Raw genomic sequence first — 25,772 nt, forward strand, 5'->3', positions numbered from 1 at the left:
GGCCGCAGGAAAATGTGTGTTGTAAAAGCTTTCCACCTGGTGCGTTTTATTTAGTAAAGCTGAAACATTCACACGGCATGTCGGCTCACGGCTCCTGTAGCCAAAGTCCAGGAAAAAAACACAAACCAACCCACAAAAATTATTTTTACACGAATTAAACCCAAACCCTGGTAGGTAATTAACCTCTCCTTTCTAGGGCAGCGCTGCCTCTCTCCGGGCAAACACCCTCAGTATCCGCAGGTTTGGGTTGATTCCTGACATCTGCGCTGCTTCTTGGGTGGGTTAATAGAAATAATTGCACCTGGGTTGTAACATCACTCTCGCCAGGCAGCTCTGCCAAGGGGAAGAGCAGCCCGACAAGATCACCCTATAAAATACCCACCCGGGGGATGGGGAGGGTTTGGATGTGCCCGGTTCCTTCTTCGAGCCGGGTTTGGACCCCGCGGGGCTGGCCGGGGGTTCGGAGTGCGGGAACCGGCCTTTGAGTGCTTGAGGAATTTGGGGGCCCATCCTTCTTCTCCCACCCCAGCTCTTTACAGCCCCTCGTCCCCATGAAAATCAAAAGAACAAGGCTAAGGAGAGGGCTCTAAGCTCCGACACAGCAGGATTGGGTTTAAATCCAGGAAAAATTAACCCTTTGCTGAGCAGGCAAAGCTGCGGGCCCTGAGAGAGAGAACTGATTTTTGTGGGGACCGCTCTGGTGTCACCCTCCTGGGGGACGAGGGGAGCTGTAGGGCTCGGTGGGGCGGGGTGTGGCGTGGGCTCCGTGGCTGGCCGGGAAATATTTTTGGGTGCGGAGATGGGGATGCTGCGGCAGCAGAGCTGCGGGGATGCTGCAGCTTCCCCTGGGGTGGGGGCCCGGCCCTGGGGGGTAGACAGTTGCCATTGCAGGGAGGTGGGGGATCCGCTCCGGCCCATTTCACCCGTGGGCAAAATTCCCGGGTCTTCCCTCGGAAATACATCGGGGATGTGTGTTTGCGGGCCGGCCGGGGTGGAGGTTGGAACGGGGCGAGTCCGGCTCTGGGTGCAAGTGGGGACCAGCCCACGGGAAACAGAACCCGCGCTCTGTGCTTGGGGACTATCCCCGGGGTTTGGGGAGGCAGCGCCGCTTCTTCCTGGGGCCGCCGGTACCGACCCGCCGGGCCAGGGATGCGGGGAGCTGCGGCGGCTCGGAACCGGCCGAGGTAGCCCGGCCCGTTTCCCCGGGGCCACGGGGGCCAAACGCCGCCGAGCAGCGGGGGCTGAGGGCATCGAGGCTGCCGATTTCGTTGTGATGTCCAGCGGCCCCGAAGCGCCGCGTTTCACCCCCAAAACGAGAGCGGGGAGCGGGGCAGTGCGGGACCGTGCCCGAGGGTGCGCTCCGTCCGTGGGGCACCGGCGTGGACATTTCTGCCGGTTTCGTAGTTTTTTCTCCCTCGCCGGGGCAGGTACCCGGGTTTGCTTCTGCCTGGGCCCAGGGGTGCGGGGAGCTGAGCCGGTGCGTGTTCATGTATATGTATGTATATGTGTGTATATATATATGTGTGTATGTGTGTGTGTGCTCGCCGTGTCCCTCCCTCCCTCCCTCCAGCCACCCCACCCCCGGGGAGGGGAGGGAAGGAGGGAAAGGGGGGGGCTCCGACGGCTCGCCTCGCTCCTGCAGCCCCAGTCTCTCCGCCAACGTCAGGGAGGTCATTAATAACCAATTAGGAGGGTCAATGAAGCTCATATATAGCCGGGCGGGAGCCGCCGAGCGGCACGGAGCCCGGCCCGTCGCCCGCGCCCCGCCGAGCCCGGCCCGCCCGCCGCCTCGCCCCCATGATGGGCTCGGTGCTGCCCGCCGAAGCCCTGGTGCTCAAGCCCGGGCTGAAGCCTCAGGGTCTCTCGCTGGCCGAGGTGATCACCTCCGATATCCTGCACAGCTTCCTCTACGGCCGCTGGAGAAACGTCCTGGGCGAGCAGCTCTTCGAGGAGAAGAGCAGCCCCAAGACCGCCTTCACGGCTGAGGTCCTGGCTCAGTCCTTCTCCGGAGGTGAGTAGCGGCACTGGACCCCCCCGAGCCCCCAGACCCCCTCCATCGGCCCCGGGACGGGCTCTCGGTGCCCGGCGGCGGGATGCGGCTCCCGGCGCCCCGCTCTCCCCAGGCGTGTAATAGCAGTTGACTGGGGAAGAAGGGCTTTAAATTCATTTGGTTAACTTGGGCTTGACCTGAGAAAGTTCCCACTTAAACCGCGGGCTGGGGAGGGGGCCGGGGGGGCCGGGGCCGCCCCGCATTCAGCAGCCCGGGACAATATCTTTTCTCTCGCCCCGGCATCGCCGGGGCGTCCCGGCTCCCTTTTCCCCCTCTCGGATTTCTGTTCCTCTCTTAATTTACCATGAAGGCTAATTCCATTTCCATTCACGATATGTCAACCATCTCATCTCCCCATTTTGTAAGAGGAATTCCTGGGCCCTTTTAAACAAGCCCTTGCGCCATTCAGGCACAATGTACCGCTACAGCATTCCTAAAGGACTAATGAATTTAGAATTAGCAATTTCTTTCTAGTTGAGTTTAATGAATGCAGATCACTTTAACAGCATGACAAATTGCTGGATGGGCCGAAATAGACACCATTTAACCCCCTTTTTCAGCCCCGCTCCCTCGCCTAGCCTGGGCTGCTTTTCCCAGGTACCTCCTCAATGCCCCGGGGGGAACCTTGTACCGCTTTGTAGGAAGCCGGTTGGGCATTTAAAAGCCTCAGACCTGGGATTTGGGCTGGGGTCGGCGAGGGGTCCCCGCTGCCCCTCCCCGGGCACCCCAGCCCTTCCCCGCGGCCAACCCGGGGGCGGTGGGGCCGGAGCGGGGTGGAAGGTGCCGGGTCCCTTTTCCGAGCCCTCTTCGCCGCCCACAGAGGTGCAGAAGTTGTCCAGCCTGGTGCTGCCGTCGGAAGTGATCATCGCCCAGAGCTCCATCCCCGGGGAAGGGCTCGGCATCTTCTCCAAGACCTGGATCAAGGCTGGCACCGAGATGGGACCGTTCACGGGCAGGGTCATCTCACCGGAGCATGTGGACCTGTGCAAGAACAACAACCTCATGTGGGAGGTAACAACTCCCGCCCGTTCCCCCAGCCCCGGGCTCGGGGAGAGGCAGGGACGGGGTGCGGGGACCCGGGGGCTTTGTCCTGCGCTTCTGTGCCATCAGGCACCCTCCCTGTGCCTCAGTATCCCCGTTCAGGCAAAGATCTGGCTTCCTCCAGGGCAGGAGAAGGACAAGGCATCCTCAGCCTTCGGGGTGCAGCCACGGAGGAGCCCTGAGGTCTTGTTGCTCATGTCCCATGCAGCAGGATCACACGCTACCCTGCCCTTCCCCACCGTGGTGAAACACCCGGCTGGCAGCTGCCCGCACATGGTGGGCAAAACCAGCCCTGCCCTGCCCCTGTTTTGTCCCAGCCCTGGTGCGGTTACCCCTGAGTGACGCTGTGGGGTCTGGGGGGACCTGAGCTGCCAGGACACCATGCATTAATACCCAGATAGCGGAGTGGGTTTTCATTTTTTTTTCCTCTCACTGAGTATCAAACCTGTGCTTTTATATTATTATTATTATTATTATTATTATTATTATTATTATTATTATTATTATTATTATTCCATGCCTAATAGAAGCTTGCCTCATTTTTCCAGTCACCCTGCAAAGCATCTTCCCCCGAGGGCCAGGTCTGGCAGCATCTTCCTCCTCCACCCAGGGATACCCCAGCTCCTGCAGGGTTCTGAACAGCTCCTTGGGGGCTGAGCTGAGGATGTGCTGGCTTTGAGCGTGTCCCCAGGGAGTCCCCAGAGCACCGTAATCCCCAGTGCAGGGGGCAGAGGGGCTTGGTCTGTTGCGGGCAGCATCGCGATCAACCGCTGTCTCCCCCTCCCAGGTCTTCAATGAAGACGGCACGGTGCGGTACTTCATCGATGCCAGCCAGGAGGACCACCGCAGCTGGATGACCTACATCAAGTGTGCGCGGAACGAGCAGGAGCAGAACCTGGAGGTGGTCCAGATTGGGAACAGCATCTTCTACAAGGCCATTGAGGTAAGCGGGTCTGGGGGGGAGCTGAGCATCCACGGGAGGGGAGCAGGGCACTGGGACTCCCCACTCCACAGACCCTCCTTTGTTCTTCGGGCTGTTGCTGGGGTGTCTGTGGCTTTGGCTTTGCAACCCCCAGCACCCAGACCTGCTGGGACAGGTATGGACCACGGAGAATGGCCATTGCATGGGCTTCAGGGAGCAGCAAAGAGTCCTTCTCTCTCACCTTTTGGTGGGCTGACGGGGTGATGTGTGCTGAGCAGAAGGAAAACAAATGCTGCCCAAGCTTGTTTTGGGGTGTAAAGCATGAAAAGAGCTGCAATCCTGACCTGGCTGGGGGTTTGGGTAGGAGCGGGGTTTTGATACTGTCTCGAAAAACGGCATTTTGTGCAGAACCTGCTTCTCTTTAGCAGGGGAAACTTTGGGGGTTTTTGTGAGACCCAAGTGCCGAGTGCAGGCCGTGCCTGGCTCTGCACGGCTTTTGCCCAGGAGTCACAAGCAGCTCTGGCTGTAAATGGAGTGTGAGAGGAGGATCGGGGCTGTAGGAGCAGCAGAACACGCAGGGTGCGGCACTGGCACAGCAGCAGGGCCGCGGGGAAGGGGCTGATCCTGCCCTGCTCGTCAACGTGCTCCCATATGAAGCACTGGTGGGTGCTGGCCCAGTGGGGAGCAGGGACAGGTGCGGGCTCCCAGGGATGTCCCAGGGCACAGGTTTTCATGCTGTGGGGTGAAGGCTGGAGGCACCCACAGGTCCCCGCGGGAGATGCTGGGGAGGAGGTGGGTGTCTGGCTCCCCGGCATTATTGATGCCGTGGCGTGCAAGTCGCACACTGCCAGCAGTGTGACCGTGGGGACCAGCCCTGCTTGTGCACAGCGTCCCATAACCAATGCTGTTGCAGGTGGAGGAGGGTGGTAGCTCAGGGATGCACCCCTGTGCAGCTGCTTCAGCTTAAAGAGTCAGGAGAGGGCACATCTGCCACTCCAGCCCAGAGCAGCACTGTGGGACTGTCCCTCTCCTGTAGTGGGTCTCACACTCTCAGGACCATGTGCTCCCATCCTGCTCGCAGCTGGAAGAGCCTTTTAGCTCGGACAGAGCGCGAGTGCCTGCAGGTTCCATGGGCAGCTCCCCGGATCTGTCTGTGCTCCTGCTCTACCGTTCGGAGGAGCAGATGCTCAAACGCTCTGTGGCACAGGACCACGGCCCCATCCTGCATTGAGCCAGCATCAGTGCTGGGTTTGGAATTGTTGCAGTGGGACGGGAAAGACAAGTAGGTGGGTGAAAACAGGTATTTTCTGCTGCTGCAGGAAAGTCCCGTGTGCCTCTCGGGGCTCTGCCGCTTTTCCCCATGCAGCACAGTGAGCGAGAGCCCCGAGCTTCTGCGCTGCTCTCTCCAGCCCGGACACCCCTCCGGAGGCTGCAGCTGTACCCCGTTCTAACACCTGATATTCCTGTGGGCAGCTGTGCCTGTTGTGACAGCAACTTAACTGCTTTTTATTGCTGTTCTGAAATTATGCAGAGTAGTAAAATAATTCCAGGTAGCCATGATGTAATTAGGAATACAGCCGTATTTCTCACACCTTGTGCGTGCAGGCACGATGAGGCAGGCGAGCCGATATTTGGAGAGGTGCGTGTAGAGGCCCCGTACGGTCACGGTCAGTCTGCAGTCTGCTCCCAGGGCTGAGGCAGCGAGCACCACAGTGGAATGAGCTTAATTCCCTTGGCACAATGAGTGAAGTTGAGATGTTGAGAGTGCTGAACCCCAAGTGATGGGGAAGTGGATGTGGGGACGGGGGGTGTCTACTGTCACGCTGCGGTGCGACAGGTGCCTGGCAGTGCTGCTGCTTCGGTCGGGTCCATGTGGGTCCCACCAGGTGGATGTGGGTCCCTTCATGCAAGGAGGAGGAGATGGGGCTGCAGCTTTCTGGTGAGAAGGAGAGGAAGGGGCACATGGAGCGTGCGAGGAGCTGGGTCACAAGCGGGCACTGAAGATCTAGGATCTGCATCTTTTGTGGGTTCCCCATTCCCACCTGTGCCTTGCACCACACCTGCAGGCACACGCGTGTGCATGCACACGTGTGGTCCAAAAATGTTTGCTTGTTCAAACCCATTGGGGTTTGTGCGCCCAAAAAGAAAAGGAAAAGCAAGAGAAGATTTTCCTTTTGCGGTTTCTCTCTCTGCTCATGAATTCCCCGGCGTGCAGCCACGGGCGCACAAACGCAGAGTCTCTGGCCGAGCGAGTTCCCCCCTTGTCACCCACCGCTCCTGCCTCGCTGCCTCCTCGACACAAACCCTGGAGGAGAGCACAGCGCCAGCCCTGGCACCGCTCGGGCTCGGGCAGGATACGCAAACACCGACCTGACCTCGGTGGTGCCGTCTCGCAGCAGCACACGTGTCCATGCACGGGCACTGTCACCCTCAGCCCTGTGCCCACCGCACCCCCTCCCCGTGGGCACCGTGAGCTGCCCAGCCCCTGTCACTCTGCACCCACCTCAAAATCAGATTTATTGCTTGTCTTTTTCACTATTTGCCTTTAATAGTTTCACGTTTCACCCATTCCTGCCCGTATTGCTAGTTCATACTTCCCATCCTCTTCCTCAACAATTTCAAGTTGCTGCTGCTGGAAAATAAAGTGAGGGTGGTGAGTTTTGGCCTTTGATCTGAAGGCCATGAAATTCCTGGGGGGCAATTTAAATTGCTTTGGGGTGCATGCACATGAGTACTCACCCACTGCTGGAAAAGACGCACCAGCTCCAGCAAAGTAAAACAGGAATGCATACATGTATGCACACATACATTGTGGTTTATCCTTTTTGGCAATATTTTATTCCATTTGCTTGTATTTAAAAAACCAAAGAACCAAAACTCCCCAAACAAACAAACAAAAAAACCCACACCTGATTTTCTGTTGAGAGAAAATGACATGGAGAAACAGCACCAATTTGGGATACAAAATGATATCAGCTTCCTACTCCGCAGCCCCAGGGAGGTCTTTATGCAGATGGACATTTAAAAATATGAAGTTAAAATTCTTGCTTTTGTGTGCTTAAAATTAGGCACATTTTCAGTGCTCAGGTGATGTAATGTGAGCTGCGTTTTGTGTGGATTATGTTTTTCTTGGACTACATGTATGGAAAGCCAGAGGACTTTCCCATTCCTAAATTAGGTTCTTAAGACTAGAGCCCCGAAAGGAAAAAATCTGGACAATTTTCTTATAAAGTGTTGCTGTTATTAGTGTTGCCTGAGCCGATGAGAGAGCATCTGTCTTCCCAGCCATGGCTGCTTCACGTGGGGCGGCTCGAATGGTGTTTTCTGGCTGCTCGCCCCGGCGGTGCGGGAACATCGGGGGAAGGAGAAGTGCCATCGTTTCAGGGAAACAGAAGCGTGGGTGGTGCAAAAGCCCTTCCCTGGTCCTGTGGATCTCCTTGGGCTGTCTCAGACACCGGGGCTTTGGTGTGGGATGTAGGAGGCATCTCGGAGCTGAGCTCTCCTCCGATCCCTGGGCTGGCGAACCCTTTGCTGGTGCATCTGCGTTTGCACCTGCTAGAATGGGCCCCAGCTGGGCTGGGTGGGAGATGCTGCCTATGTCCTACAGCAGGAGGGGGCCGGTGGCTCTGTCCAGAGTCAAAAGGCTCTGTGTCACAGCTCCCTGCTTTGGTGTCTGTCACTTGAGCCTTGCTGCAGTTCACAGGTCCACAAATGGTTTATTTCTCCGTGTGTCCTCATCTCACCAGGCTTCAGGGACCTCTGGGTTCTTCACCCCAGAGCCCCCAGCTCTGTCTGTTTGCTTTGTAGCTGCTTATTTGCCTGTCATGTTGTTTGTGGCCCAGCCTGGGAGAGACTGCAGTTCAGGGGGTGATGGTTTTAAACTGAAAGAGGAGAGATTCAGGCTAGAAATGAGGAAGAAATTCTTTTACACTGAGGGTGGTGAGAGCCTGGCCCAGGTTGCCTGAAGAGGTGGTGGATGAACCATCCCTGGAGACATCCCAGGCCAGGCTGGACGGGGCTCTGAGCAACCTGAGCTGGTGAAGATGTCCCTGCTCATGGCAGGGGTGGCACTAGATGAGCTTGGAAGGTCCTTCCAACCCAAACTATTCTCTGATCCTGTGTGCCATCACCTCCAGCACTGCAGCCCAGGCTGGGCTGTGCCTGCCCGGGGGTGCTGGGGACAGTCAGCAGGTCCCAGATGGCAACAGAGTCTCACCAGAGATGCGGTTTGGCCAGTGTAGGGCTGAAGCAACGGGCCGATGATGCACAGGGAGTCATTCACCGTCCCCTCCTGACATGCCGGTCTCTGTCTCTCTTTTTAGATGATTCCTCCAGATCAAGAGCTGCTGGTCTGGTACGGAAACTCCCATAACACCTTCCTGGGCATCCCAGGTGTGCCGGGGCTGGAAGAGGAGCAGAAGAAGAACAAACATGGTAGGTAACATCAGAAACAGCCATGGGTGCAGCATCCCTGTGTGTTCTCCGTTCACCCTGTCCCCAGATCTGAGGCCATGGGGCAGGAACACCCCAGGGGAGGTGTCAGATGCCCCAGCTCTCTGGTGACACACACAGGGACTATGAGACAGATAATACAGGTTGAGCAGGTCCCCGGGAATCCAGGGGATTGCCATCGGGGCTGGTTTGCCCACGGCGATTGCTGGTGCAGTGGATAGCAGGGAGGAGCAGGGAAGGCATGGATCTGCATTAAGGCACCCCCAGCGCACTGCAAAATGTGAGCAGATGCAGCTGCCCATGTCCCCACTCTGCGTTTAACACACCTTTCCCCAAATCACCACCGCGGGAGGCTCTTCTCTCCCCAGGCTTTTGCGCTCTGTTTGCCTTGGCAGCTCCCTGCGCTGCTCCTCTGCGGGCAAGCAGCAGAGTGCTCAGGCATTTTTGGGGGATGCTGTGTTCAGAGCCAGACCCCATATGTGCTCCCCAGCTCCGAGAGAGCCGGGTTGGAGCCCAGCGAAGCAGGCTGAGACTAACGAAGGGATGATGTTGCTGCTGCAGAAGAGCCCGGCTGTGGGTAGGGGGCTCCTGTGCTCGCCCCGTCCAGCTCTGCCTGCAACCCACGGGAAAGTGCTTTTTGTGCCCATCTATTGGGGAGACACGTCAACTGAGTGTTCCACTTCACCTAAATTTGGACGACCCTGTTGCCAGCTCTGGCCTCATCCCAAGCCCTAAGTGCTGGGACTCTGCTCTGCCCAGGGTGGGGGTCTCTGCTCATGAGGAGCCAGCAGGGGGGCACAGGGTGGTTATTTAGCACCGAGGGGGTGAGCTGCTGTGCTGGAGGGCAGTGTTTGACTGTCCCCTGTTGTCCCCAGAGGATTTCCATGCCGTGGAGACGGGGGCCAGCACGACGGGGCGCATGCGCTGCGTCATCTGCCACCGCGGCTTCAACTCCCGCAGCAACCTGCGCTCCCACATGCGCATCCACACCCTGGACAAGCCCTTCGTCTGCCGCTTCTGCAACCGCCGCTTCAGCCAGTCCTCCACGCTCCGCAACCACGTCCGCTTGCACACCGGCGAGCGGCCCTACAAGTGCCAGGTTTGCCAAAGTGCCTACTCGCAGCTCGCCGGGCTGCGGGCGCACCAGAAAAGCGCCCGCCACCGGCCCCCCAACGCCTCCCTGCAGGCTCACTCGCCCGCCCTGCCCGTGCCCCATCCCGCGTCCCTGGCCCATCACATCCCCACCATGGTGCTGTGAGCCCCGCACGGGTTTTTTGGACAGCAAAGACTGACGCTGAGAGATGCCGTGAACTGGGGGTGTTGGCCCTTGGCAGAGCTGGGGGGCAGAGGTTTTGTGTGTTGGACCGAGGGTGACGGTTTATTTTTGGAGCATCGCTGTTTGCGTGGGGTTCGGCTGGTTGTTTGGTGAGCAAGGGGAAAACTCCCCAGCTCTGCAAGATGCTGGTGGGATCCTCCTCGGGGAGATGGAGTGCAGGGGGGGCTGCTGGTCCCTGGGGCCGGTGTGGGGAGAGGGACAAAGAGACATGGTGGGACGTCCTGCGTGGATTTGCCGGTGCGCTGGGGCAGGGCTGGGGCAGCCTAAAAGTGGGGCCAGAATGACTCGTGCTCGGGGTTTACAGATAATTTGATGGAAAGAAAAATTGCTCCTACCCCTCCTCCTCCACTCCAGCGAGTGCCCAGAGAGACACAGCCCTGCTGACGGGCTGGGACACCCCTGTCGCAGCCACCCTGTTCACCCCAGGGGCAGCTTTGGCCCTGGTGGCTCTTTCCAAGGGACACATTTCCCTCCTCGGGAGCCCTAATTTAGCAAACAGTCACATTTCCTTCCCCCTCCCCAATCCCTTTGGCTGTCCAAGCCGTGTGCTGGGGTTTTCCTGCCACCTCCGAGCGATGCCATGGGGGACAGGCCACATGTCATGGGGACACCCCCAGTACGACGTGCCAGGTGGAAATGCCCACCCACGGGCAGGATTTGGGGGGGACCCGGTGCTCAGCCCCTGGAGCATCATCGCTCCCCGTGATGGGGGAACATTTCGGCTGTTACTTCTGCTGCCCTCTGGGGACAGAGACAACCCGTCCCTGGGCCAGCTCTGTCCCCAAGGACAACTCTAAGCGCCCTCTGCAGTTCTGCCACATGTGAGAGGGGGTCTGTGTATCATAGCGCTTAAAAGAAGGTATTCTAATATTAATTATAAGTCTAAGGTGTATAAAGTTCTCACAAACTGTGTTTTACTTCCAGAAAAAAAAAAAGAACAAACGACTGTCACTTTAACTTTGTACATATTTATGTAAACATTATTTACAAAACTTTGATATTATATATTATTTGATTGTATATGTACACAGTGTAAATACATTTGTACCTTTCTCTTGTATTCTAAATAAAAATTACTTGGGACATTTATCATTTAGAAGACGGATGGCATGGAGAGCTTTATTTTGCTGTGTGCTGGGGAGGGTGTAGCGGTTGGGGTGAGTGAATGTTTTGACCAGCACGGGGTGAATAAGGGGATGCAGCATCATCTGTTGGACCAAATAGTGCAGCTGGGAAGAGGGAAGATCAGGTTTGGGGAGAAACGAGCCCTTTTGCAGGGCTGGAAGGGAAGGGGCGAGTGGGATTATTTGGTCCGTACGTTCCTGCCTCCACATTACAGTTTCTATTTGAAGCAATGGCTTTGTGATAGCTTTAATGATATCCTTAGTGAAATAATGGGCATATTTCAGCTGTGATGGGCTACAGGTGCAAGTCGTGCTTGAAAGAATAACATTTGATTCTGGTCTGGAGGAAGAAACGCATTTACTGAGGGTCATGACTGGCTTCTATTTCCTTGGTAGCTCTGAGAGCCTAACTGCTGTTCGAATTAAATGAACAAAACTCCCACACAAATGCATTATTTACCGTTAGAACAGTTTTGCCAGGGGAAGGCGGTAAATCCCTTGTTCCCTCAGAGATGTTTAAGCCAAGCAGGGGCACCCCCAGAAATTGGGGGTGCTGTTTCCCCCTGGAGCAAACACCCATGGTGCTGCCCGGGGTGGCCTCCCAAAGTGGGGTGTTGGGAGCCCCATGTCAGGGGTGTGGGTGGGTGGGTGGACGGAGGTTCGTGGGTCTTGCCCCTCGCCGTGGGGCCCGATGCGGTGGGTTGAGGCACCGTGCCCGCACTAAACATGGCCCCTCTCTCCCCTTGGTTCCCAAGGCAGTGAAGCCCACGGCTCCCTTTTCTGCCAGGAACCAAAATGGCCGCCGAGTAACGTCACCGCCTTCCCATCACCGCTGCCCTCATTCAAGATGGTGGCGCCCGCGCCTCGGGCGCGTTTTCGCCAACAGCCAACATGGCGGGCGGAAGCCGCACCTGGATGGGATTGGGAGCACCGCCCGCACTCAACATGGCGGCGATCACCATGCGGCTGCCGGTGCCCCGCAAACTGGTGGGGCCCAGCGCTTCCCGCGGCGGCGAGAAGCACCTGGTGGCGCCGGGGGACACGATCACCACGGACACGGGTTACATGAGGTGCGGGCAGCGGTGGAGGGCAGGCGGCGGGGGGAGGGCGCGGGCCGGCCGGCCTCGGGGTCTCCTCAGGCGGCCGCTCTCTCCGCAGGGGCCACGGCACCTACGTGGAGGACGAGAAGCTCATCGCCTCGGTGGCCGGCGCCGTGGAGAGGGTGAACAAGCTGGTGTGTGTCAGAGCGCTGAAGACCAGGTGAGCGTGGCCGCCCCCGTGCAGTGAACGTGAAGCTGCCGTGGCGCTGGGCGAGGGCTGGGACGATGAGGCGTCTGACGGGCTGATCTCTCTTGTCCCCCCTCTCTCTTGTCCCCCCTCTCTCTTGTCCCCCCTCTCTCTTGTCCCCCTTCTCCCTCTGTCCCGCTCCCAGGTACAACGGCGAAGTTGGCGATATCGTGGTCGGGAGGATCACGGAGGTAAATCTCAGTTTTATCCCCGTGGTGCTGGGAGGAGGATGGTGCCAGGCTGGCGTGTCTCGGTCTGATCCCAAGCTTTCTGACGTTCCTAAAAGCACATTAGTGTCCCTGCACTGTAAGCGTGTGGGCTTTAAATAAGATGAGGCTGGAAGGAGTCAGCAGAGCTGTCTCCTGCTGCAGGGCCTCTCACTTCACTGAAGAGTTTCTGTTCATTTTTTTGAGCGTGGGCCGTTTTCCTTCTTCAGGTTCAGCAGAAGCGATGGAAAGTGGAAACCAACTCCAGGCTGGATTCAGTCCTGTTGCTGTCCTCTATGAATTTACCTGGGGGGGAATTGGTGAGTGTAGCTCATGCAGAGCGGTGCCAGAGCCCTCCCTGTCATCTCCTTCCATGGCAGAAGCTGAGGCACTGGGAAGTTCTGGAGCCCTTTCCACACTTAGAACAAGGGTAGTGTTGGGTTTTGTGGGTGGGTCTGTGGTGCTCTGATATCTTTAACTCTGTTATTTGGACACAAACACACCAGGTCTGATTTTCCTTTGGCGACCAGATTGTGTTTTGCACGACATCCTAAGGTCCCCCCATAAAGCAGGTGTTAACTGATGCTTTTTCATTCCGAGCTACACGTAACTTTTCCTGCACTGTGTGTTTCAGAGGAGGAGATCAGCAGAAGATGAGCTTGCGATGAGGGACTACCTGCAGGAAGGAGACCTCATCAGCGTATCCTTCCACTGCTAGCGCCCTGGCAGAATTGCCAAGGGGCATGGGGAGAACAGCCAGAGCTCTCTTCTGATGACAGCCAGCGGCTGGTGGCACTGGGAAGCCTTGGGGACCTTGTTTCCTTAAGTGGCGCTGACAGGCAGAGGTCCAGTCTGTATTTTCTGATGGAGCTGTATCACTACACACCCGGAGTCTGAAGTATGGGAAGGTAAGTTGTTCCAAAGCACTTTGACTTGGCCGACTTGTACAAGGCCTTTTGGAGAGATTTTTTAAGAAAAAAAAGCTCTGTAGTAGAGCAGGATGTTGTTATAACCAAGTCCTGCAGGTTGTGAAGAATCTGAGGTCCTATACAGGAGCACTGAGCAGTTTCCCAAAGCAGAGGGAGTGCTCTTGAGTTGTCTTTCAAGCTGCTGCTCTCCCTGTCCACAATTACAGCGTGCAAGTCCTGTTTTCCCCACTAGCCACTTGAAAATTAAATCTTGGGTAGAAAAATCTTCTGACTCAAACTTCATCAGTCCTTTTCTGCAGGTCACTGCCCCTGTGACTTGTTTCTCTCTCTAGGGCTCTATTTTAGGCTTTACGCAGTTGGCATTTATCTCTGGTTTTGTGCATTGAAATAAGCGAAGGGGCCATTGGAGCGTAGGCTGCAGTTCAGGATTACCAGACCAAGGGTATTAGCAGTTAAAAGATGAAAGCAAAGTGTGCTGATTACACAAAGGGTGAAGGACAGTGATTGGATTAAGAGGGAAAGTGTTCTGCTAAATTGCTTCTCTCACTCCTCATTTTTCTGCAGAGATGGCTGATGTGTAGTTACGATCGAGATATTATTAACATTTGTGCTAAGCACTTGGAGTATTCTTAATCTTCAAAGGACTGCAGAGGCATTAGCTAATCCTCCCAGCGCTCCCAGAGGCAGGCAGGTTTTATATTCACTGTTTCACAGGAAAAGGTGTTAAAATTGGTTCCTAGACCAGGAGTGGCGTGCATGTTGGTGACTCAGTGTTATCTACGGTGACTTGTGTCTCTCATGCTGAGTCTCTTGGTCTCCTCTTCAGCTTGGCCAGGGCGTGCTTGTTCAGGTCTCGCCCTCCCTCGTGAAACGCCAGAAGACTCACTTCCACGACTTGCCCTGTGGTGCGTCTGTGATCCTCGGCAACAACGGCTTCATCTGGATCTACCCAACTCCAGAGCAGAAAGATGAAGAGGCAGGAGGCTTCACCCCCAACTTGGAGGTGAGGGTGCAGGGAAGATGAACCTTCTACTGACGATGTTTTGTTATTCTAACATAGAGGCACACTAATAACCTGAGACTTTCAAGATTTGGTATTAGGTTTGTGGCAAAGCTTTTTTACAGTAGGCTTGCATTATTTCCCTGCGTGTTCATCTGTTTTCCTCTATCCTACCTCAGCCAGTTCCCTTGTCTGACCGGGAGGTGATATCACGGCTCCGAAACTGCATTGTGGCTCTGGCTACTCAGAAGTTGATGCTCTTTGACACCAGCATCCTGTATTGCTATGAAGCGTCCCTTCCTCATCAGGTATAGAAACCAGGGGTGTTTACTTTAGTCCATGCTGTGGGGAGGGAATGGAAAGGCTGAGTCAGTTACTGCTGCAGTCTGTAAGGTAGATGGTTGGGCTTCCTTTCTTCTTTCCAAAATAGCCTGTAGTAAGTGACAATAGGAACTTCCCCCCTTCTGCATAACATAAATTGCCTTGCACATTTTCAGGAATAGTTTGAAGGGTTCTGCCTCAGATAAATTTCAACTATTCCTATAGTGAATTATTTCAGTGTTTTGATAGAGGTGTATCCCTTGCTGGAATTATGGGCCCTTTGTGATTCCTGGGAAAACAGTGTTAAATTTGGGATTGTTTGAGGGTACGGTGCACTTTAAGAACAAACAAAGAAACAAGTGACATGTATTGTACAGAGACCAGTCTTCTGTTTGTATCCGCATCCTGCACTGCTGGAACGTTCCCTCAGTTTGACCTTTTGCTATACAGCTTTTCTCTGTGATTTCTGCCAGCACAACCACTGGCAATTATTTCCTCACAAATGGATAAGATCTGAATTGTCTTCCCCTTTTGTTCACAGTGGCAGCCCACTTCACTAGGTCAGATGTTCTTTTGAACTATACTTCTGTATAAGTCATCTCTCCCCTTCCCAAGTACTGGTGTGTGTCCTTCAGAAGAGATCAGGAGCTGTCAGTAGCATCTTGTTTGATTTCTTACACTCTATATAAGAATTGGTGATTCTGACAACGTTGACTTTGCCTTGGACCATCTGCCCTGACAGTCTTGTTCAACCACAACCCTCTAAACTGGCCGCTCATTGCTGTGTGCCAGAGACCCTTGTTCCCACAGAGCGTGCAATAGTATTAGTTGCTTTACGGTGCCATTGTTACTCTTCTCTCCACTCCAGATCAAAGACATTCTCAAACCAGAGGTGATGGAGGAGATCGTTCTGGAAACGCGACAGAGGTTGCTCGATCTGGAGGGATAGGACACGTGGCCAGAAGCAACCATTTGAAGTCCTGGCATGGCAGCTCTTGATTCTCAGTGTTTTTTTTGAAGTGTTCTAGTCCCCAACATTCATTCCACACTTCAGAAACCACCAAAATTCCTCATTTTAACTCCTAGGATACCTCCTGAGTCTTTTTAGTACAATAGTACTAAATAGTACTTGACTTCAATAGCCTTTTAGTACAGCAGCCTGAAAAATTGATGTCTGACCTTTATGAAGATGTAGATGCAACTGGGACGTATCCCACAGCACTTGTTGCTGTGTCTAGTGCCCCTGAACTTTGTGCAGAATGACAGAGAGAAAGCGATGTTTCTCCCTCCCTTAAGGCTTTCTAAATGGTTTTGATTTTCCTTTACTGTGATACAGATCTGCCAGTCTGTCCTCTGACTGAGAGCTCGTGTTTTTGGGACTGTAGATCACAGGTACAAGTCTTTAGAGGACAGGAGAGTATCCACACCTTTGCTAACCACATTTTGGGTCTGGCTGTTCATGTCTCAAGCGTATGAGGTTGGATGTGGCACCATGTGGCTGGCCACATGAGCCAGGAGCTGTGGGCGAGTGATGTCTGTTCAGTCTGTGTGCATCCTGCTGGTCCTTTTTTTTTATGCCTGATGAGTGAGCTTCTCCTCTGCGGAGGCTCCAGTGTTGTTTTCTATGAAATATTTTACATTTCAATAAATTTTTTGAAACAGATCAGTCATTCAGGAGTGTGTGCATTAGCTTGTCTTTTTCCAGAATGAATTGGGTCTAGCTTGGTTGGCTCAAGTTTCCTTGTGCCGAGACACTTGGAATGGTTGCAGTGTCCTGCTGTCTCCTCATCCCATTCAAGCAGGACTTGACCTTCCCCTTCAGTGCCTCTTCTGCACAGGGTTCCTCTGCAGGCAGGTTTCCTGGCATTGTTCACAGCGGTGCTCTCAGACTTGCTTCCCTGCAGGATCCCAGAGAGGTGAGTCATGCAGCAGCTGTGTCTGGGGGTGATGGGGAGCCCAGTAAGACACTGGTGAAGATCCTCCGGGCAGTGGGTAGAGGTGGGTGTGCTGAGCCAGACCTTGGCAGTCACTTGCCTTCTCTGTATGGAATGGATGTGATGCTTTCCTCAGAACAGCCTCAGATCTTATATTAGAGCTGTTTGTATTACATATATGTATATATTGTATTTGTATTGTATTAGAGCTGCTGGCACCACAGTACTGTAATTCTTCAAAAGGATGAAAAACCAAAAATCTGCCCTAATTGTCCCTGAATCTAATTTTGCTGCAAATTCTCATGCTTGCCCCAGGCAAAAGGAAAAATTATTTGCTCAATCTTTTCCTGGCAACTAGAAATACTCTTCAGTGCTTCTCATGTGGTTCAGACTGCTCTGCTTGCAGTCCAGAGTGGCACTAGGTGGCAGCTTTGGATCACGTTTGAAGTATTTACCTTCCCCAGCAGCTCTGCCTCGTTGCCCTGCCAAATAGCGAAGGCTGGATGTCTGCCACCAGCACTGCTATCCAAATACTGGAGCTTTATGGAGCTCAGTGGCTAAGGACAAGCAAGGACATGGGTAATCACAAACTTCTGCCTGTGCTGCCTCTGCAAAATAGTACTTAACCTCTTGGGCATATCATTAGAATACTCCACCCAAAACCTGGGTATTGTTATTTCTGAGTTTTATGAGGATTTGCTGTGGAGGTGGCTAATTTAGGGTTGGATCATGCTCATGGGTACCAAACATGAGCTGTCAGACCTGCAAGGTGAGACAGTGCCAGGTTCTTACAGCACAGATCTGAGGAACAGGGTGCTGGTGTCTCTGCAGCAGGATGTGTGGGCTGCACAGCAGAGTTATCTTTTTTCTTTCTCCTTTTCTCTTTTTTTTTTCCTTCTTTTTTTATCCTCTACATAGCAGTCTCTAAAACTATGGTTTATTTCTGGCCTTCTTATGCTAGGCCTCTATCCCTAACGTGAACCTTTTTTGGTTGTTTACGCTTGATAAATGAGAGTATATAACATGATAAACAATGAGCTCAAAGATCTGAACTGCTGCAGCTCTGAGCTTTCCAGTTCTCCTGCTCACTGCAGCATTCCTGATATTTTTGCCTTGGGGATGTATTAAATGGGGGAAGAGTATATGACTTACCCAGTTCCTGTGCTCCCCAGTACCTGGCACTTTTAAGTCTGAGAACATGTTTGTAAGCTTTGGTTAATGGATGTGGGGAGAGAACTGAAGGTCTCAGTATTTTCCTCCCTGGCCACGAGAGGTCATTGCCGCCGTTATTTGGAAATGCAGCCAGTGCTGTGCCAAGCTCAGCCATAAATTCTGTAAGGAGGCTTCAGAGAGGGCAGCGCTGGCAGTTCTGCAGCCCAATCACTCACAGCTTTGTAAGCCAGCAGGTAATGAGAGATGAGAGTGACAAACGTGCATGGGGAGAAACTTCCTGAGCAGTTTCAAATGTGCCTAATAAAGGTACTGGGCCAGCTCCTATTTACTCTTAATTTGGCTGAATCCCTGGGACTTTCTGCTCTCTTGATGAAATGTCGAGGGCCACCAGTGCTCATCCATCTGAAAAGCAACTGGGGCTCATGGTTCCCATATGGAGAGGCTTCAAGTATCACCGTTCAGTCACAACGCACAATCCAGCAAATTACTTTCCTGCTGTGCCCAGTAGAGATGAGTGAGGAGTCAGACGGGGTCTGGGGGAGGCTCTGACATCTTGGGTGGGTGGGGGAGCTGGGACCCCCTTTTTTCCATAGGCAGCTGTGCATGGGAGGGTGGGCAGGTCGTATAAAAATGCTTTTGGAATAGGGAAGTGCTCGAGATGTAAAGGAGGATTCCAGCAAAAGCAGTGTCCTCTTGAATTCTCGAAATAGTCTGTGGGATTTTGCTCTCTTGAATTCTTGAAATAGTCTGTGGGATTTTGCTAGGCAACTTCTAAGTAGGAAGGATGAAAAGGAAGAAACTATAGCTTCTCTGGTTTAAGAACAAAACCATAGTCAAAAGTGGGGTGCAAAAAAAACTAATAAGTGTTCATTTTTGTATGGGAAACTAAAATGCCCACGCAGGTGTTAGAAGAGCTTAGAGCAATCTGATCTCTTTGGTCAGTGGTGTCTGACGGCGCGGAGCCTGTTTGTAAACCCTGTGTAGCACCTGCCGGTGCTGCTTACTCCAGGGTTAATACCTGGCACAGACGTGCTCCAAAGTGGAGCTAGTAAATAGTTCCCTTGCTGGTGAGCGCTGCCCACAGAGATGAGAACACAAAATCGCTCGTCTGTAGAAATAATTTTCCTGTTACTTGGTGGCAGTGTTTGATTCATGTACTAGTATGAAGAATGGCAACCCCTCCCTCTACTAATGGGTTGTTAATCCAATTACTGCTGTTTATTACATTACTTCTCTATCATCCGCATGCAGTTTTGCTGTTCAGTTGAGGTGAGTGGCGTAAATACAAAGCTTTGAGCAGACCCTAGAAGATTCTGAAACCCCACTGAGATTATAGGCAGTCTTGAAATGGTTGTCTCAGGTTCCTGGGGACTGCTAATTAGTGTGCTGAAGTTTATTATTTGGTAAAAAGGTTGAAGCTTTAGGATATTGTTATGGAGGAAGCATCACTGCAGCTGTTGGGTGTAACAACCCACACATAATTGAAGGTAAACAGGAAAATCATTGAAATTTCTTTTATGAAATGTATGGGATGTATACAGGCCACACGCAAGGCTTGATTGAAAGAGTCTGTAGATTTTAATTTATTCTGCATTCACACAATCTTTCTGTTCTCTCTAATAATTTCTGAACACACTGGGCAACTTCAGATTTGTTAACATGAGACAATCATGTTCACAAAAACTGGCAGCAGGGCAGGGGACATAAAATATAATACCCTTCAGGAAGGCAAAGAGGACAGATACCTTGCTTTGGTATTTGGGAGTGACCAGCTGGCCCATCTGCCTGTGTGTAGCCCCCGATTAACTACAGCACTGCTTTGGGAAATGGCAGATGCTTTTGGAGCAACTGCTGAGTGGAAAGCGATTGGGGACTGTTGGCAAAGAACCTGCCCCGCTTTGCTGCTTATGATTGCAAAGCATCAAAAGAAACACCTGACTGTTGTTAGGATGCCACAGCCAGAAGCTGATCTCCATTACTGAGCTAAACCTGGACAGATTCTGCTGGGTTCAAGAGATGTGACCCTGGATTTGTCTCAGCAAAACGTACCAGAACTTCTCTCTCCTGTGTGTGTGTAGCACAAGCAGCCTCAGTACCAGCAATATGAGTCACTGATGGAGAAATGCAATAGAAAATGGTTTGGGTTCAGTCTCCTGGTTAAGAATGAGTGATGTGGGAGCAGACGGGCACAGCAGAGGTGGAGGATCCCTTAGGGCCCTATGAAGTGCTACATTTCAGATGCTATTGTTGGAAGATGAAAAACACGCGTCTGCCAGGGACCTTGAATATGGCGTAGGAGACACCGAGTATGTTTGGATTTGTCACAAGGGAGGAGTCGGTATAAACAAGCCGCTCTGTGTCCAGATGGTTACGCTGAGCAGGAGGCTACTGCACAAAATTGCATTTGTGTGTCCTCCTGTTGTTGAGTGGGAGCAGCCACAGACCTTTGACCAAAACACCCTGACCTCAAGCTGCTGCCTCAACCCTCTTCTATTCCCAAGGTGAACTGGAGAACGTATGAGAAACTAAATATCTTCAGCGTCGCCGTCTGTGCTCTCTAGCTCGGGGAATGCGCGTGCTGCACAGTGCAGGCTGAATTTGGGGGTTTAATTTCTTCTTTGTAGCAAATGTCGCAGGAAAATAGATCAATAAAATATTTGTCAAATTCACTGGCCTCTGTGGCTGGTTTTGGCATCGAGTTGTGCGTGTGCTCTGACAGCGTTAATAAGGCGGTGAGATCCTTTGTGCCAGCAGGGTGGCCGATCCCTGGTTGCGGAAAAGCTGATGGTTGTGCAGGCAGCTGACCTGGTGAGGATCCCTTTGTTCCTTGCCCATCTCTGTGAGAAATCCGGAGACCTGGGGAGGGCTCTGGTGGGTTTGAGGGCCAAGGAGCTCTTGACAGATCTCGGGGAAAACAACTCGGGTGGCCCTTGCAAAGGGGTAAGGGATTTGACATGAGCTTTCTGGGCCCTTGGCTAGCATTTGTTATACTATAAAATCCCTCTTCCACCCGTTGTTTCCACCATCTTCACCTTCATCCCACTCCCCTTGAGGTTTCCATCATCACCCCCTTCGTGCCCTCCCCATCCACCTCATCTTCCCCTGTGGCCCCTTCACAGCAGCATTTCCCTCATGGCTTCACCCTGGCGATACCTGTGTCCCTGTCCCCCACTGCTCCCCCTCGGTGCCTCTTCACGGCTCCCTTCACCCCACGCATCCCCCTGCTCGGTCCCTCATTCCCCTCCGAGGATTCCCCCCCACCAATCTCCTCGGGCTCGTCCCTCACAGACCCCACGGCCCCATGTTCCCCGGGCCGGCCCTTCTCCGCCCGGCCCGTTCCCGTCATGGCGCCGGGCGCGCTGGAGCAGCGGCCGGGCCGGGCGGGAGGCGGGGGCGGTGGAGGAGGAGGGGCCGGAAGGGGATGTGACCGCCCGCCCCGCCGGCCGGGGACGGGGCTGCGCCGCGCCGGGGGTTCCGGGATCTCCCTCGCCGCCTGCAGCCGCCCCCCGCCGGTCTCGCTCCGCACCGCGCCTTCCTCCGGCGGCAGCACCCGGGGTACCCCAGCCCTGCGGCCCCTCGCTCCCCTCCTCCTGCCGGCTTTGGCGGGGCTCCCCCCGGGCGTGCGGCCGCCTGGCCCCGCCGCCCCCCGCGCGTCCCGCCCGGGCCTTGCCCGTCCCCGGCCTCCTCCGCGGGGATGCAGCCGGCCCGCTCCCCCCCGCCTGACCTCTTCTGGCTGCTGTGCAGGAGCCGGCCTCCCGGAGCTCGTCCCCGGCCTCGCAGCCCATCCCTGGCAGCCGGTTCCGCCTGAGGCGGGCAGCAAGGCCGGCAGGGCGGCCACCTGCTCCGGCCCGGCCGCCCCAGCGTTGCTTCGACGCCTCCATGGCCCCGCACGGCCCGCTGGCCCGCGGCGCCTCGGCGGGGGACGGGTAGCGGCGGTGCGGGCAGCCCCAGGCCTGCGGTGGGAGAAGCCGAGGCGGCGTGAGGAGCCCACCCGCCAGTCCCCTCGTCCCCGGGAGCGTGTGGAGCCCACCAGGCCCGGAGCTCCGTCCGCTTCGCCCCTGAGCTGGCATGGCCTCGGCGTGCTCCATCCCGCCAGATTGCAGCGGTACTTGAAGGCAAATAACGTGGCTCTTTGGCCTTCGCCAACTCAATGCTATGCAAAAGAAAAGGAGAAGGAAAAAAAAAAAAAGAAACCTTGACACTGGTTGCAGTGGGAATGGCTGTTTCCTGCCCTGGGTGAGCCTAGGTATGTTTTCTTGCTTGTGAGATGAACTAATGCTGCTTTACCTGGTAGAAGACACACTACAAATGGCAGCCTGAAACTTTGGTAGGGCTTGGTCATTACTAAGCAGTTGGAACTTTTACTCTTTTTTTTTTAAATTTTGCCTAAAGTCACCTAAGGAGCCTTGTTGTCATCTTGAAAGCACTGGAGGAATCTGCGCTTGTCTTAATTCTTCACCTCAAGTGACTTTATCGCGCAACAAGTGCAACCAACGCACCCACCTGAAATACATTCTCCTTCAAAGCTCCTTCCCAGCCTGGAAGATCAGGGATCACAGACTTCTTGAGAAACTTCTCATCCTGGGAAAGGCTGCCCATAGTTACTTTATGGGGCAGCAGCCTGGAAAAGTTCTTGGGGACCAAAGGAGGCCAAGTCTGCCTGCCCTGCACTTTATCAAAGGAGCAGGGAAGAAGGAGTCATCGAGGCATGGGGGCCCACACTGTAACGTCTTCGTCGAACATGGTAGGATGTTTCTGCTGGTATTTCTTTAGGTTTAATTTTGTTTTGCCGAGATAGATAAAATATGGATTTATTCAAGAGTATGGTATTGTATTTTATGGTAGTCTTTTGTTTTCTCCCCCTTGCTTCTTAATGCACATCTTCTGTGATTGATTGTTAAGAAAATACTCATGTCAAGATTGCTTGTTATTGTACAGCTAAATGTGAAATACAAGGAAGTAACATTTTAACATTGTAAAAGTTTCTCATTTCTGCCTCAGATATGTTCTGGTATAAAGTCTGGGAAAGTGTTTTATAGTTTTGGAGTTGTGTCTTTCATGGGTATGGACCAGCCACAGCTGATGGTGATGCTATGGTCAGTGACAAGTGTTCTTTAATTCTCTTTACAAAAAGGACTCTGCTACTTGGTGGGGGAAAAAAAACCCAAAAGACTTCTTTTGGAAAGTTTATGGATGCTGCTGTTGTGACAACTCATTGGAATAAAACAGTTTTCTTTATTTGTGTAGTGCTTTTACAGCACTTGCTGTTAGTGGCTTCCCATAGCTGCTTAAGCCTTCATCTTGTGCTGTGATGGATTTAAGTGCTAGAAGCAAAATGTGGCCAAGTCGGGGGTACAAAAACCCTGTCACTTGCTGGTCTCCCACAAATTGGGAGGGGCCTCAGAATCTCAGTAAAGGAGCCAGATGAAAAAGCTCAGTAGGACTCAGAGGTAGGTTCAGTAACTGTTTCAAATGTGTTGGTTTTTTTCTTTCTTTCTTTCTTTAAAAATATGTATAAATTGAAGGCATCTCTACAAAAACGAGATGCAGAAGTGCATTGTTTTACTGAAATGTCTTGGAGTAATCCCTGCTTTTGCACAACGCTTTTTCAATTCTAATATTCTTTGAGAAGACATGCTGCTGGTTGCTATCTTTGGCTGGAGAATGGGATTTTTATAAAGCTTCTTCAGCTATTTTGTCCTCTTGAGGAAGTTTATCCGTGAACAAAACAAAACTGTGTCTGTAATCTTCATATAGTAAAAAATTGAAATATTTTCTGTGTCTGAGAGCACAATCTAGTAGTTAGCAGAAAAGTTTTGATTCAGTTTTGTTTTAGCTGGGCTTTGCTTTCAAACTTTGTCTTATCCTGTGTTTCTAGAAGGGACGGAGAAATCCTGTGCAGTGTTCAGCAAAGACACAGATGGATGCTGTGTATGTGTTACTGTGTTGAAATATTGTTTTGAGTCACATCAATGTTATTTCTTCTGATGTCCCCCACAATGTTTGTGCGCTGAGGTCATTTGGAAATTGAAGGTAAATAAGGGAAAAGCAGAGAGTGTAAGGGCTAACTTGGCCTTCTGATGATAAACTCACTGCTGGATTTTTCCAAGCCGTGCTTTCAGTCCTGTGATACGCTCGTTCCTCCGCCTCCAGTTTAGTTGCTGCTTTTACTACTTTGGACAGAGTTTCAAGGTCAGATGAGATACAGCGACACTTCCAATGGCAAGCAGCACCATATTCTAACTACCTTTGTCGTTTTGATGTGGCAGAAGAGCCAGAAACGCTCCTTTTTGATCATCTAACAGGAATAGGCAGATGGTAACTTCTTGCCAGTATGACCTGAGGTCAGAAGATCCCAGCACATTTGCAAAGAAAAATAGCATCTGTAATGTCCATACGCCATATGTCCACAAGAGACCTCAGTGTCTTGATTTAGAAAAGAATAAACTTGAAAGGGGACATCAAGGCAAGTACATCTGTTGAAAGAACTGCAAAAGATCAGCCTCGCTTAGCCACATGAGGAAAAGTTTCTTCCTTTGGGTGTATGAAACGATTCTTCGAAGCACAGACAGTAGAAGGCTGTGCCACCATTGTTTGTTGTTCAGCTCTGGTTTGAGTTTGTGCTGCTCCTCTTCATTTCCCTCTGGTTTTTTTTTAATTGGTAATTTGTCTTTGAAATATGTAGTCTGACATACTTTAAAACTAATGGACACGATAGTATTTAATAAGTCCTATTCAGATATGGTTCATTAGGCTGTAGTTCATAAAAATAGATTAGCATTTTTTCAGGGCTTAATTTTTTGCATGTTTGTCTTCCAGTACTTTGATTACACAGTTTCTTCTAGATGCCAAACACTGTATCTGGTTTCTCTTTCACACTGTGGGAACCAGTTTGTCCCAGGAAAATTGTGTTTCTTGCTTTTCAAAATTAAGAAATGCATAAGAAGAAATTCCAGGGGGACTGGAAGCAAACCCTTAGAAATGGTAGCACTCTTAAAGGTATTTGTTTGAAGTTCTTGTATATTAAACCCCATCATAAAACAAACAAGCTTGTAGCATGGCTCTCCTGCTATGGTTGTGCTTTTGGAAAGCTGTTTTGTGACCTGCTGAGTTCTGCTGAGGCCCATTCAGAGCACTGAAGATCTTAATGGCTTTAGTGATACTGAATCTTAGCTGAAAGAGTTAGTGACTATTACCAGACACTAACAGTGGAAGGCAAAATAACTCTGAGGGAAGTAATTCTGTTTCTCGGTCATCGTGCTCTCCATAGCACTCAAAGCAACGCATCGAAAGGCTTCTGAAAAGCAAGGAGGCAACTGGCCAGAAATCAGCTCTGCTGGTGGTCAAACGTTCTGTGAGAATAATGCAGAAAGGCTCTAAATTTTGTCATGAGTTGACAATTGAGTGCAGTAAGGGGGGGAAATAATCTATGGACAAGTTTGGGGCTTTTTTCTTTGTATTGCTGCTTTCTCCACTGAGTGTGTTTTACAAGCTGGAGTTCAGGCTGGTGTGGTTACTCAGGGCAGCACAGTAGCCCTTGATGGGATTGTAGAGATTTCTTCTTGATGCAGATTACTACGTCTCTTAAATTGCTTGCAAGCTTGCAATTGAGAGGAAGTATAAAGGCAATGTTTGCCTCTTGCCCTGAGCTTTTCTGCACGGAGAAATCAATCTGTGGTTGTTACTTTTTGGGAATATCCAACTGAGAGAAAAGCCATGATCAGAAGACAGTTAAACTGAGAATGACTTTGTCAATGCATTTCGAAGTTTGCACACTAGTGTATCGTGTGCCTTTCCAGAACGTTAATCTCAGCAAAACTCAAACTTCTGAAAAGAAATGGGTATTCCCACAGGGCTCAACTCTGATCCAGAGTTGGCAGTGGCTAACTGGAGTAATCGGCAAACACACCTTCTCTAACTGTCTTGGGTGGGTGTTGCTGCGCTGAAAGATGAGCACATTGTCTGAAGCATCTTGGCGTAACAGTATCTTCAAGCAA

The 25,772-nt window shown here is 52.4% G+C and overlaps 3 protein-coding genes across 4 annotated transcripts in view; all 3 read left to right on the forward strand.

The window, feature by feature from the left end:
* Positions 1 to 1,797: 1,797 nt before the first annotated feature.
* On the forward strand, positions 1,798 to 9,723 carry PRDM12 (PR/SET domain 12; the record flags this gene model as incomplete). The annotated part of the gene is made up of 5 exons (XM_082067951.1): positions 1,798 to 2,011; positions 2,871 to 3,061; positions 3,879 to 4,034; positions 8,336 to 8,447; positions 9,341 to 9,723. 5 exons carry the CDS (start codon positions 1,798 to 1,800, stop codon positions 9,721 to 9,723), a joined length of 1,056 nt encoding a protein of 351 aa, XP_081924077.1.
* Positions 9,724 to 11,836: 2,113 nt separating this feature from the next.
* EXOSC2 (exosome component 2) lies at positions 11,837 to 16,331 on the forward strand. Its single transcript, XM_082067956.1, has 9 exons — positions 11,837 to 11,995; positions 12,084 to 12,185; positions 12,358 to 12,403; positions 12,649 to 12,738; positions 13,053 to 13,118; positions 13,258 to 13,326; positions 14,174 to 14,350; positions 14,527 to 14,655; positions 15,537 to 16,331. The coding sequence occupies exons 1-9, from the start codon at positions 11,841 to 11,843 to the stop codon at positions 15,615 to 15,617; spliced, it is 915 nt and encodes a 304-aa protein (XP_081924082.1). The 5' UTR covers positions 11,837 to 11,840; the 3' UTR covers positions 15,618 to 16,331.
* A 4,891-nt stretch (positions 16,332 to 21,222) lies between these two features.
* The window catches only part of ABL1 (ABL proto-oncogene 1, non-receptor tyrosine kinase), a 73,686-nt gene continuing 69,136 nt past the window's right edge, over positions 21,223 to 25,772 (forward strand). Inside the window, exons 1-2 of one of the 2 annotated variants that reach the window (XM_082067894.1) lie at positions 21,223 to 22,021; positions 22,168 to 22,519. In XM_082067894.1, coding sequence (XP_081924020.1) covers positions 22,384 to 22,519 — 136 coding nt within the window. In that variant the 5' untranslated portion in view covers positions 21,223 to 22,021; positions 22,168 to 22,383. Of the gene's footprint in view, positions 22,520 to 25,772 lie in introns of both variants that reach the window. The other variant, XM_082067893.1, reaches the window with a different exon arrangement.

This window comes from Streptopelia decaocto (assembly GCF_964273445.1).
Source record: "Streptopelia decaocto genome assembly, chromosome: 17".
In the NCBI taxonomy this organism is placed as follows: domain Eukaryota; kingdom Metazoa; phylum Chordata; class Aves; order Columbiformes; family Columbidae; genus Streptopelia; species Streptopelia decaocto.

Excerpts from the sequence above, each read along its gene's own strand:
- EXOSC2 (XM_082067956.1), top strand. The coding sequence starts at position 11,841 with ATGGGATTGGGAGCACCGCCCGCACTCAACATGGCGGCGATCACCATG. Across the intron at positions 12,186-12,357 it reads GTCAGAGCGCTGAAGACCAG|GTACAACGGCGAAGTTGGCG; the intron begins GTGAGCGTGGCC and ends TCCCGCTCCCAG. Across the intron at positions 12,739-13,052 it reads ATTTACCTGGGGGGGAATTG|AGGAGGAGATCAGCAGAAGA; the intron begins GTGAGTGTAGCT and ends TGTGTGTTTCAG.